General features: G+C 35.8%; 2 protein-coding genes across 5 annotated transcripts in view; both read left to right on the plus strand.

Moving 5' to 3' along the window:
- The window catches only part of LOC104591852 (ADP-ribosylation factor GTPase-activating protein AGD3), a 39861-nt gene extending 36876 nt beyond the window's left edge, over positions 1-2985 (plus strand). For both annotated transcript variants that reach the window (XM_010250918.3, XM_088903632.1), the window contains exons 18-19: positions 426-910; positions 2385-2985. In XM_010250918.3, coding sequence (XP_010249220.1) covers positions 426-910; positions 2385-2499 — 600 coding nt within the window. In that variant the 3' untranslated portion in view covers positions 2500-2985. The remainder of the gene's footprint in view (positions 1-425; positions 911-2384) is intronic.
- A 4003-nt stretch (positions 2986-6988) lies between these two features.
- Positions 6989-13845, plus strand: part of LOC104591851 (immunoglobulin) — a 34498-nt gene continuing 27641 nt past the window's right edge. For all 3 annotated transcript variants that reach the window (XR_016085626.1, XR_016085625.1, XM_010250915.3), the window contains exons 1-3: positions 6989-7158; positions 8119-8570; positions 9682-9759. Coding sequence is in view for 1 of the 3 variants with exons in the window: in XM_010250915.3 (XP_010249217.1) it covers positions 8222-8570; positions 9682-9759 (427 nt within the window). In the remaining 2 variants the exon portion in view is untranslated. The remainder of the gene's footprint in view (positions 7159-8118; positions 8571-9681; positions 9760-13845) is intronic.

The following is a 13845-nucleotide window of genomic DNA, read 5'->3' on the forward strand; positions in this document are numbered from 1 at the left end:
AATCCAGATTGTTAACCAACTTGGGGTGGAGAATCTACTAATTGAAGGAGATTCTAAGGTGGTTGTGGGGTGGCTGTCGGATCCAAATTTTGTTATTTGGTGTTATAGGGATTTTCTAAAAAAAGTTACTTGTCTTACAAGCGATATGACTATTAGGTTTCAATGGGTGAGCAGATTGGCAAATGTAATGGCAGACAATTTTACTAAACAAGGGGCTAATTGGGAACAATTATTTTGGGCTGCTTTGTAATTGCTTAAGCTTTGAAAAGCTGTTATTTTAAAGGGAGGTTGCATGTTGTGCCTCTCTTTGGGCTGATTGTGAAGTTTTTTCTTCTTAATAAAATATTTATCCAGTTACAAAAAAAAAGCCTCTATGCTTGCCTGGTTAGTTGGTTACATTGTTTTCATTTTTTTTTCATGTGCAGTATGCAGAAAAGCGTTTTGTTTGCAAGCCAAAGGATGATCAGTATCTACTTTTGATAGCCCAACGGATGTGGGATGGTGTTCGTACCAATGACAAAAAAGCAGTGTATCGCCATATTGTTAGCTCTGAAGCAGATATCAATGGAGTGCATGGACAAGCATCTTTTAGCACATCTTTAAAAGTGATGTTGTTGCAAGAGCAGTCAAACCACGAACAGAGCTCCAGCTGCTTATCAGGGGATTCTTTGGACAATGCCTTCTCAGCAAACTCTTTAAAGTCAGCAAGTGCAAATGAAGAGGGGAATGCAAATTGCTTTGATGGGTACTCCTTGCTTCACCTTGCTTGTCAAACTGCAGATATAGGAATGATAGAGCTCCTTTTACAGTATGGAGCAAATATAAATGTCCCAGATTCAAAAGGGCAGACGCCACTCCATCATTGTATTCTTGGAGGCAAAACTGTGTTTGCTAAATTGCTTCTTACAAGGTGACTATTCTTTTCCTTCTAAATAATGCTTATTGTTCTGGTAATTCTTTTTGCCTCCAAGCTATTCTCCTCAGGTTCAAATTTTATGTACTAGGTGATGTAAAGTTCTTTTGTTTCTCCATTTTGTCATGGAAAGTTTTCTTAGAGAAGATTATTCTTGCAATAAGCTTGAGATAAAGTTGGGGACCTTTTCTTGTGCAAGCAATAAACTTATAAACCGTAGATTACTAATGTATTATAGGATGACCAACCATTTAATAGGCCCTTGGTAAGAAGATTGAATGTACAAAATTGCCATGAGATGGAAGTTATTTTGTCACCCACAACTTGTAGTTTGAGTTGTAATAAGACTGTTCTTCCACTCCCAAATGACTGCATTATTTACCCAGTTAGCCTTGCAATAATGCTGTATTTTGACCTGGATAATCTCTTAGGTGGGACCCCTTTAATGGTATTTCCTGATCCTCTGTTAGATTTATGAATCATTGGTTAGGGCTCAAACTCAAATTATTTTATTTCAGATCGAATTTCCTGCAAGGTTACTTTCTTAGAAAACAAAACTTCATGAACTTTAATGGCATTACTAGGAATTTCTTTTAATTTTTATGTAGACATTGCTGAAGTCTTCTTGCATCCTACATACCAGAAGGGTGTTGTATGTGGAAAACTTAACAAGGTGTATAGTACCATATAACAATTTGCAAATTCTTGGTTACTATGGGGCTATTATTATTGTTGTTATTTTTGGGTGAAGATGAAAAATAGTAATCTACACAAGATGTGGGGCTATAGTAGTATTTTGTACTGTTTGTTATAGCTAAAGTTCTATTTTTGTTTTTGTTGTCATCATAAATGGGAGATAATATTCTTTGTATAAGACGAGAGCATTTGGGACAGCATCATTTTAGCTACCATTTGGGCATGCTTCGTATTTGGCTAAATTTTTGTCAATAGATTTCTTGGTGTTGGCCATTTAGCAACTTTGGACACTTCTTAGAATTCCTGTATTCTTTACCTTCTATTGTCTAGTTTTCAGTACCTTTCATCATTTAGGTTTATACCCCGTATCTTTGTCTTGGAATTAGTTGAAAGTGTTTTCCCCAACATTATTCAGGAAGAGTGTAATCCCAGTCCACAATAACATAGACCTATAGACTGTAAGAAACAGTAACCTGCTGCTATGAAAATCATGTACATATCTTGTACAAATATTTGGATGATTGTACTCAGTCAAGCAGTTTTACTGGTTTATCTTGTGATTGGGACATTTGAAGGCTTTGACAAATTTCTGACAAGATTATCTGGACTTTAGACAAATCAAAGCTTGTTGAATTTATGTTTTCAAGTTCTTTGTTGTTGTATACTATTATATATCGAAGTATTTGTTCTTCAAGGTAGAAACACTTTTCTTGCTCTCTTATCCTTCATTTTCTATGAAAGGACTGCTGAACAATTACCACTGATCTGGTTGCAGGGGGGCTGATCCAAATGCTGTAGATAGGGAAGGCAAGACTCCTCTTGATCATGCAGCAGAGACAACCTTCAATGATGATGAGGTCCTGGCACTGTTAACAGATTCAAACAGATAACATCGTCTCATTGGATGGTTGAAGAGCTTGCAGAAAGAAGGCTGGAATCTCGTCAATGATGGTCTGGTTTGTGTGTGATAATATTTCGAAAAACCAGTGTCTATTTCTCATTGGAGGCAGCCGTCACAAGTAGCCTTGTAATTTAAAAGACCGGCAGGTTGGTATTCTTGTCCATAGGGTCCGCATTGTGGACCCCAGGTAAGTTAAAATATGGCCTTATCCTCCCATAATCTGGGAGTTGCTGCATGTTCTCTTCGGGGCTTTGTAATGTAATGGTCTTTTTGTCCTTGTTGTCATGTTGTGTTTCCTTTTCCTTGGTTAGTTGGTTGGTGGGGTTTGTGCCTTTGTGGGACTGGCTTTTGGCATTGTGGTTGTACATTGGTTTGTCTAGTTTTTCATTATGGGATGTTTTGGGGGATGATAACTTTACTGAATGTCCGAGGCTGAAAAAGAAATGGAAAAAAGGGGGAAATGTGCAAATAGCTACATCATAAAGTAGCCCGTGGTCAATTATGTTGAAAAGCTTTAGATTACTATTTGTTAAGAATCAATCCCATTCCCTTCATAGTGTTGCCATAAATGATAACTGCGCTGTGTAGGTGTCATTTTAAGGGAAAATTCCAAAATCCCCCTGGATCATGGGGGATGTGTTACTATCTGAAAACCTGAACTGTGAAAAGCCCCAAATACCTCCCCAATCATTCAATCGTGTATTAAATTACCTCTTCTGTTACCATTCTGTCAGGTATGGTCATGTAGGCATCTTGTGGCCTTTTAAGTTTTTCAAAATACCCAAATTAATCTTTAAACAACTCTTTCCTTGTTTTCTTCAGAAAAGGTCTTATCTGTATGAGATTTTTCACTCTTTAATCCTTACAGCTTAAGGCTGGTAAGCCCCTTTCAGACCTGAAAATCATTATCAATGATTTATTTTGGTGGAAAACCGTAAATATAGAAATGAAATATAATAAAACCCTGCCAAACATGCCAAATCGATGGGGTAATATGGCTATTCTCCTCTTGCCTTAAATCCGCTTGACATACTAGAAACCACACAAAAAAAAAGGAAAAAAAATGCTTTGCATATGAAAGTTTATGTTTATCAAATTATCCTATCTTTATTTTTATTTTTTTTACAGGGATTTACTATGAAGGGAGCTCTTCCAGAAATTCTCAATGAGTCCAAACCCAGGCCAAAGACCGGGTTTGGAAATGGTTGTCAACCAGCATTAGTCCCCTCTGGTTACGGTGACTTGCAACATAACATATGAACATTCCCTTGTTTGGTTGGTGGGAAAATAAAGTATAATGAATCCCTCTCCAGAGAAGTCCAGTGACGACTCGTATTGGCTGTCCTATACAATGTGATTGGGAGGGCACCCACAAACGCCCCTCTGTATATTCCAAATTACCAGCTTACTTGTCCTACAAGTTGGTAATTATAGGAAAGACATGATATTGAGGAAATATATAACCAATCAATTGGCATCCTAGAAGTGATAGGTGGTAATTATAAAATTAATAGGGGTGTAAAAATTAACAGGGGTGTTTTGATGGTCAAAGCTTTTCCGTATCATGCCTTTCGATTTTTCCATGGTATATATGGATGCTACATTGTGAAATAGTTAGATATGTATAGATACACCAGGGAAACACATACTTGTAGGGTTTGTTCATTTTTTAGATTTTGAGAGAGACAGTGGGTCAATAGGATTTTGGGTTTCTATTGATCAAGATATTCATGTTCTTTTTTTTTCAGATTTATGTGGGGTTCATGAAAAATTTATTTTCTTTGGGTATCACTTGGTAGGGATGCAAAGGGATCAGATCAGATTCGAATCATGGTATGTCTGAATTCGATCTGATCGGATCTCACAAACAGGGATTTGAATTCGAATCCGGTAAGTAAGTCGGATATTCAGTTTTTGATTTGATTTAAATTTAAAAAATAATAAATTATTAAAAGAAAAATAAACTATAACAAAAGATACAAGTATCTTTTTAACTATTTTCATCAAATATATACATGTTTTTTTTATAAAAAAAAATAAATAAAACAATGGATCCTATTATTCGGTCTAATCCAAAGAGCTGAAATAGTGATATCTGGATCCAAAAAATGGGATTAGACTTCGGATTGGATCAGATCGGATCATGATTTGATCCATTTGTAACCTCATCACTTGGTGGGTAAGTAATTTTTTTACCTGGGAGAAAGTTGCTAATATTTGGATTGGACAAAATTGCCCCTTTTAATAATGACTCTTTATGGGTAAAACAATCATTATATTATTTACCTGGGAAGTAAAAGAACATGGATAAAAAATGCACTTATTTGGATAAGTGCTTCCTACCCAGATAACTATTTTTCAAGCACATTTATTCGAGTAAGTGCATTTAGCTAGATAAATAGTTTTCTAAAGAACGAAAGAGGCTATAAATACATTAATCATATAAAATTAAAAAGGGATATAAATGAATTTGTCATCATTCATCATCATCATTACCATCCAATTCCAATTTCCAAACTACTCAAAAGGGATATAGATATAATATAAACATAAAAAACTTGTACTTAATGTTTTTTATCAAGTGATAAATTGATAGTGGTAATTGGTATAATGGGCATATGGTAAAATGCAAGGTTTAAAGTGCCGACATATTAGTCAAGGGAAAATCTATGATGCTGGAAAGACATGATATGGGATAAGTTTTGACCAATCAAAACCCACCCATGAATTTTGATAATTAACAACTGATTGGCTATCACGTTTATGATTCTAGTTGACTGGTTATAAGTTTTCAGTTATCATATCTTTTCTATATTATAGTCAAACCCATTAGCCAATACTCTTACCAAAAAAAAAAGTTGTATTAGGCAGTGCAGTCTTACATGCATGAGATTTCATGTAGGGGTGCAAATGGATCAATCTAATCCTAGTTGGTCGAATTAGGATCACCCCTTTTGGATTTTTGGATCGTATCGAGTCAAATAATATGATCCAATCATAAAATTGGATTAGATTTGGGTCACCCCTATCTGATCCAATGTATATTATATATTTATAAATATAAGAATATATATATATAATACATATATGTTATTTATTTATAAATATATTATTTATATTGCATTTTTATAAATTTGTCATATTATTTATTTTTTATAAAAACATTTATATATATGGTGAAAATAATTTAAAAAAATACTTGTATTTTTTGTTTTTCCTTTATTTAAATTGGTATATTTTAATTTTCTTTTAATAATTTATTATTTAAAAAAAAACAAGTCGAATCGGATCAGATCGGAAGATCCAACTTACCGATAGGATTTGAATTCAAATTGAGGTCTATCAAATCTGACCGAATCTTCGAATCGGATCAGATCCGAAATGTCAGATCGGATTTGGGATATGCCCTGATTTGAATCCGATCTGATCCGTTGCATCCCTAATTTCTAAGGTTGCAACTTGGGGCGGGTTGGCCCGAATCCAACCCGAAAATGTTGGGTTGGGTTGGATTGGGTTGATGTTTGGGTTAGGGTTAGGGTTGAAATTCATGAACCCAACTTTACTTCGGGTTGGGTTAGAGTTGACCCCTTAGCCAACTCGACCCAACCTGAACCCAACTCTATAGTACATGTCATATATAAGTATATATTATATGTAATATATAACATACATTAATTGTTTAGATGCATGATATTTGTATAGCCCTACCACATAGTATCATGCGTTTCTTTTAAGATAATCACTTCACTTAATCCTAATTAGAAAGACTAAAACCTTAATAACATTATTTTATGTTTTTTGAAAATTTTATTCTTCATCTCCTCTATATTGTTTATCGCCCAAGAAAGATATATCGTAAGTCATAACTCATAATAAACTACAGTCATTTCTAACACTTGTTTTTTCTGAGTTTTGTATCAAAAGAACAAAAAAACGTTAGTAAACAAATAATAATGAAACATAGGATTAATATATGTAGTGAAAGTTGATTTAAGATCTAAAATTGAGAAATTCTATGAGGTTTTAAGGGATGACAAGAAGGTTGGGTTAGGGTTGAAGCAATTTAGTTAGGGTTGGGTTGGTCGAGTTGAAGGTTGGGTTGGGGTTTAGAACTTAGGATTGGGCTAGGGTTGGCCTCAACCCGACCTAACCCGGCCCGACTTGCAGCCCTACTAATTTTATGGTTATTGGCATATGGATCGGATTTGGATTTTAATCTAGATGCTTAATATAAATAAAATTTGAAAGGTTATTAAAAAATTAATTACATTTTAACTTATATATATATATATATAATAAAAGTTCAAAATATAACAGTTTGAGTTTAATAATGTTAAACTTTATAATATAATAATAAATTTTAATCGGTCTCTGTTCTTAATCCGATAGGACGTCGGATTGGGTTTCGGACTTTTGGAGTCTATTGCCCGCCCCACCAGCAATAGCAAATAAAAATTCTGTGATCTGTCCCGCTGTCCATGATAACGTACCGAAGAGGGCATTTACGTAATAAAGTGGCGCCGAAGACACAGATTTCCTCTGGCCGTGATCTCCCCGCGATTAAATTTCGTCTTTGAGAAATACACGCAGAGTAAGATGGGGAGAAATTGAAGAACTAGAAAATAAAGATGCCTTGCGCTGATTCAGGGTACTCTCCTTTCATCCACTCTATGATTCATTTCCCCTTTTTTTCTAGTTAATTATCTCTCTGAAATTGGCTACACATACGCTCTGAATTTACGACTGTTTTGCCTTTCTATTTGATTTTTCTCCATGCATCAACTGGTGTCGTTTTACTATCTGTTTTTCTTTGATTTGACACCTATTTGAACTAGTAATATCCTGTTTACTAAATCTCACTTCCGATTGAACGGATGAAATCAATTAATTTTTGCGGTTCTCTTATGGAGCTCTGACTTCGGCATTGCATTATTTTGATTCTCTAAGTACTCTGTTTTCAAAAGTATCAGGGTTCTGAAATGGTTACTTTTCTCTAATATTCTGTGATTGTCTTGGCGTATTTTTGCGATCGGGCATTATGTCAGGCGTAGTTCCCAATTATTTTAAGTTTTTTCGATTAGAACATCCCAAGACATTCAGATCAATTGAATTTATACAATGATAGCTGTTTTTTTTTTAAATTTATGATCATTATCGATTATGTATATATTCCCGTGTAGTTTGATCAGTAAAATTCTGCAACATTTCTAGGACAGTTATAAATATGCTTGATTTACTTCAGTCAACAAAGTCTGTCATTCTTTCTGATGTTTGCAATAATTTTTGATGAAATGCTATCGTCAACTAAATTTTGAAGTTGTTAGGCAACATTGTTATGCTTTTATGCTTACTTATAGTTCAGCTGAACGTTATACTTCCATGTAATTTAAATGTTGCATCCTGAAATGAATCAACACCGTTGTCTCCAGTCTGAGGCCTCTAAGTTATGGGTATATTTCTAATGATTTGGTATATTGGTTACTGTTAATGTCTTCTTTCTATCGTACTTGTTGTCTGTTATGGGATAGTGATATATTATCTCATGAAGGAACACGAAAGAAAGGCATCTGATTCTATATTCTCATGGATTACTGCCATTGTTATGCAGCCAAGACATGTCCAAATAGAAAGAAAGGTATCTGATTCTTTATTCAACCAATTGTGAAGTTGGAAAGTCAAATAATTCTGGTACTTAATGATGTGCTGAGGAAATGCTTCCAAACATTTCTCGTCGGTTCTCCTTTTTGGGGGTAGGAGGTTCCTTTATATCTGATGAGAAAAGGGTTGATGGATCTTCCATTGGTCTCAATGCTGCATGTTCTCCAGCCTTGAAGATACGAACAGATAAAGATGCGTATAGGCCTGGCGAATCAGTTATTGTGATCATTGAGATTTGTAACTCGAATGCCACTAACAAGATATCTGAGAGGGAGCATAAATCTGATGATCCATGGTCACTTCTGGTTGAGAAGATTGCTTTTGAAATTAAAGGAATAGAGAAGTTGGATACTCAATGGTTTTCCATGCAGAAACCATTACCAGGATCGAAGCATCAGAGAGGTCTGTTTTTCCAATTCCTGTGAGTTCATTTGGATGTAGATATCAAGATGGTTGTTAAATTTGCAATCATTTATTTATTTTACTCAAACATGGACTATATTTTGATGATTTCACTTGCAACTTTTCGAAAATTCGTGGATTTCCATACTTACGTACTGAGAGCCTTCTTACACTGGTCAACATTAAGTTGAGGTTCTTCTATGCTTTTTCTGGAAACAGCAAGAATTAGTGTGTTAATATAACATTTGATTTCTGCCCATGTACCATGGACCTCAACAATAGGTTCCTACAAACAAGTGTCAAGTCAGATGGAAGTTAAGACATGTTGGGTTAAAAGATCGGCTAATTCTCTAGCTGACGGTTTAGCTAAACAAGGGGCAGAAAGGGATTCACTGTTTTGGGCTAAGCTGTAACTTTAGTGTCTTCTTTTCTCTTTTTCTTCTTTTTTTCCTTTCATGAGGCTCTTTGTGGCTCTTGGAAGATAAGTGTGTTTGTCTTCCTCCTGTAAATTTTCTACTGATGATTTAATGAAAGTGTTATTGATAAAAAAAAAAAAAAAACGTGTCAAGTCAGTTTTCTATGGAGCATATACAATTGATCAATCTCAAACACACATACACACACACACACACACAAAGGAGATGCCATTCCTATCATTTTTCCACTTCACAGCCATGAGGAGAGGAAACTTTATTGCTGAATGTCCTTTTATTTCTTTCATCCCAAATTGTGCAAATGGTTGCTACTAGAGTAATTTTTTAAAGGGATTGCCTTTTTTGGTCAACCTCCCAAACTTTCAAACACCTCCTTTTGAGTCCTTGGGGAATCAAGATATTGGTGGTGATTTCATGTTGTCCTTTTGATTTCTATCTATGGTGAATTCATGTTTATACTACCAAGATATTGGGTTTTATAGAGTTTTATTAAGATCATAGGTTCCTACTTTCCTTCCTAAAGAAAAAAAAAGAATATTTTCATGCACATAAGAATAATATCAACAAGAAAATAGAGCTACCAATTAATTAACTTTATAATTGTCATTTTGGGTCTTACCTACGCTTACATGGATACCTTCTTGTTGCACTGCTTCATTTGTTATTGCCCTCTACAGGTGAGCTGGTTTTCCTGGATTGTTCAACGCCATCTATCATTTCAAACCAAATCATTTCTTCAGGTGGCACAAAAACATGTAAGTCAGTTCTCATTTTGTACTTGAACTAGTTGTGACAACTTAGCATTTGGACTATCTTAGAATGATTGCATGCTTGGGTAATTTGGTTTCAATGAGTTCACATTGTCACGACATCTTTTTGCAACCCTACTATAAAACAGACATGCTAACAATCAAATGAAAAATCAATCACCCAATGAGTGCATGCCTTTTTCCTACCCTAAATGATACAAAAACAACCCACTAACATATGAAAAAATAGAGGCTACCTCTAAGGTAGCCTAACATGTGTTCTAATACTCACATTTTTTTTATCAGTAAAAAGAAATTTCATTAATGTAAAGAAATTACAGGGGTTATAGTTTATGAGTAGCCTCGGCTACCCCACTACAGTGCATCCACTAGTAAATTTACTTTTCACTTTTACAGTTGAGCCCAGAAACATTGATCCCTGTTCACCCCTTGTTTGGCTAGCTGGTCTGCAAATCCATTTGCTGCTCTATGGGTCCACTGAATTGAAAGCTGCATGTCCTTGGATAGACTTTTAATCTTCTTGATGTCATTTCTGAATATCCAGGGTGTACTGTCATGTTGTTTTAGCCAACTGATGATAACTTTGGAATCCCCTTCCACAACCAACCTTTCCACCCCCATCTCCTTAGCTTTTTGTATCCCATATACCATTGCCTTCAGTTCAGCTGTAATGGAATTTCCCATTCCAATGGGACCCGAATACAGCCCCAACACATTTCCTCTTTCATTTCTTATAACCCCTCCGATTCCAGATCTTCTTGGGTTTCCGAAACTGCTGCCATCAAAGTTCAATTTGACAAATCCTGGTTCAGGGGGCACCCACTCCTCCTTCAGGATCTTCTTTTTCACCGAGGAAGAGAAAGTAACTAGCCGCCAATTCCTAATCATATCATCCACTGTAAAATTTGAAAATAAGTTCAGTGTTTTCACCCATGAGATCACCTTCACTATAATACTTTCTATCATTTCTGCCTTGCATCTTTCCTTATCTTCAAATAATCTCCGATTTCTTTCCTCCCATCATACCCAATAGTACTGCTGCCATTGCTCATCTCCACATCATTCTCCCTCTTCGCTTTGGCCATCTAAAAGTAGATGGCGCAAACAATCTTTCCAAGCTCATCGGGGTGTCCCACCTGCATCCAAATAGGTAGAAAAACCAATCCCAAATGCTACTAGCAAGAGGACAGGAAACAAGAATATGAAAAGCATTCTCACCATTTGACTTACATAAATAGCACCAATTTGGTGAAAGGCACCAACTAGGTCTTTTCCTTTGCAACAGATCACTAGTGTTAATTGCACTATGATATACTTCCCAACAAAAAGCACCCACTTTGTGAGTAATAGGTCGACACTAAACTTCCTGTAAAGGGAAGGGTTCCTCAGGTTGGGCAGGAGAAGACAAAAACTTGAAGAAAGAGGCACAACTGAAAACACCCAAAGGATGGGGAGACCAAAGTCTAGTGTCTTGTTTAGAAGTGTCAAGCCACACCCCATCAAGTACCTGAAGTAGAGAAGATAAAGAATCCAGTTCTGAGTCCCTGACATTTCTGCGAAGTCCTAGGTTCCAAGTCGGACCAGACAAGGGTGGGGAGGGGGCAAGAAAATCAGCAATGGGTCTACCTTTGAGGGATGAAAGAGCAAAAATTGAGGGAAAGAGGGTTTTTAAAGAAGACTCCCCCACCCAAATATCTTCCCAAAATTTGATTTTGTTACTTGAATTAAGATAAAATCTTATATGACTAAGGAATGAGGGGAGAAGTCTGTGAATTGCTTTCCATGGTGAATAGCTCGATGCCTTGCTGGAAACTCCAGCTTCCCATCCATTCTCTGAGAGCCCATGTATACTAGTTACCACTTTGTACCAAAGCCTATCTGTCTCACATGGGAATCTCCATAACCACTTGCCCAAGAGAGCTTCATTCCTCTCCATAAGTCTTCCAATGCCCAGCCCTCTCAAATCCTTCCTTCTAGTCGCTACTTCCCATCTAACTAGATGATCTCTCTTCTTCTCATCAGGTTCCCACAGAAAATTTCTCATTATCTTCTCTAATTCCTTCCCAATAGCTTGAGGCATACTAAACACCGAGGGATAGTAAACTGGGAGATTTGCTAAGGTGGCTCTGATAAGAGTAATCCTTCCCCCCAGTGAGACATAATTTCTCTTCCATCCTGCCAACTTCTTTTCAAACCTCTCTATTACTGGTTCCCAGAAACCTAAGTTTTTTGGGTTTGCACCCAGAGGGAGTCCTAGATATTTCAAAGGCCACTCACTCCGCAGACAACCTAATTCCTCTGCCCAAATATTTATCTTTTCTTGGTTTAGTTTAATCCCGGCTATCACACTCTTGTTGAGGTTCACTTTCAGATTTGTCACTTTTTCAAAAAGGTTAACCACCAACCTAAGGTTCCTTGCTGCCAACTCATCTCCATTTTCACAAAAAATGATGATGTCATCCGCAAGTTGAAGATGAGTAACTACAACTCATCATGGTCACAATACTTTCTTGTGACTTTCCAATGAAACACCAAAAAGCTATCAATCAAAAGAAAAAAACAAATCACCTAGTGAGTGCTTGCCTGGGTGATTTGATTTCAATAAGTTCACATGGTCACAACACTATCTTGTGACACTCCAACAAGTCACGAACATGCTAATAATCAAATTTAAAATCAAATCACTTCATGAACGCATGCCAAGGTGATTTGGTTTCGATTAGTCTACTTGGTCACAAACTTTTTTGCAACCCTCTAATAAAACATAGACATTCTATCAATCGAATGAAAGATGAAATTACCTAGTGAATCCATTCATGTTGTTGCTACCCCAAGTAATACATGAACTATCTACTATTATATGATAGACTACCTCACTAGGAATATCAATAAATATGAAGTATTTTATATTTCATGGACTACCAACGGGTGCAATGTACCTTGGATCTACAAACATGCTCTAAGGGAAATAGAAAGCTTGGAGAGGGACCTAAATGCTAATTTTACCTGGACAAGAAAGGCTGCAAATGGGATGGATGACACATTAGCTAAATAGGGGGTTCTATGTGCCAGCAGTTGTTTTGGGCTCTGCTTCTCAGTTTTCTGCTTCTTGGGTGAAAGGTTACCCTCTCTTTATGTAACTTAAAACTGTCTTATTTTAATGAAATCAATTTCTTCTTGTTGATAAAAAAAATCAAGAAATGTGAAGGTAGTCTAACATGTGGAGCAATGAGCTCACAAAGCCATAACACTTTCTTGTGGCCTCTTAAAAAACCTAGACACGCTATATACGTTAAAGGATAAAATAAAACACAAACATGTTGTTATAAACCAAATGAAAAACCAATTAACCCAGCAAAGGCATGTCTATTGTTACTATACCAATGATACAAAAACAACCCACTATCATATAAAATAGAGACTACCTCTAGGATATACTACCCAACTATGACAATTAGGTAAAACCAAGGTAGCTTAACATGTAGAGTGACACATAGTTGAACGGACATTATTAAACTAAATTATTTAGTTTGAAGTAAAATACTTTTTTCTTTTTATTATTTTTCTTACATGGTGCTCAATCAAGATGTATACCGTCTTGAACCCTTCAATACTTAAAAACTTGAACTAATAAGCATGGAAGAACTCAAAATTTTGTCCAAACAACACACACTGATTTTCTTGTTCTTCTTTCAGTATATCTTTTCTTTTATTCTTTTTCTAGGACAAAAATAGAGTCTCAGCCATATATTTTTTGAAATTTCTTTTTCTTTCTTTTAATTTTTCATGAATATGTCAATTTTCTATGTTTTAAATGATTTTTATACATTTTCTATGAAGATCATAGACAATTAATAGTGAAAGATGGCTGCTGCTTGCTATGGAACCTAAGAAATTTCCCTAGGATTCATGATTTTTATTCAAAAAAATCCCATTGCCTAGGCAACTAGGCGACAAGGCATCCCTCTATTAGGGGTGTTCACAGTCTGCTTTGGTGCATTTTGGAGAAGATCTCAGGCCAAACTAGTAAATTACGGTTTGAGAAATTCCCAGACCAAACCAAACCATTTT

Source organism: Nelumbo nucifera, chromosome 4 (assembly GCF_055504915.1).
Source record: "Nelumbo nucifera cultivar China Antique chromosome 4, China Antique-T2T, whole genome shotgun sequence".
NCBI lineage: Eukaryota > Viridiplantae > Streptophyta > Magnoliopsida > Proteales > Nelumbonaceae > Nelumbo > Nelumbo nucifera.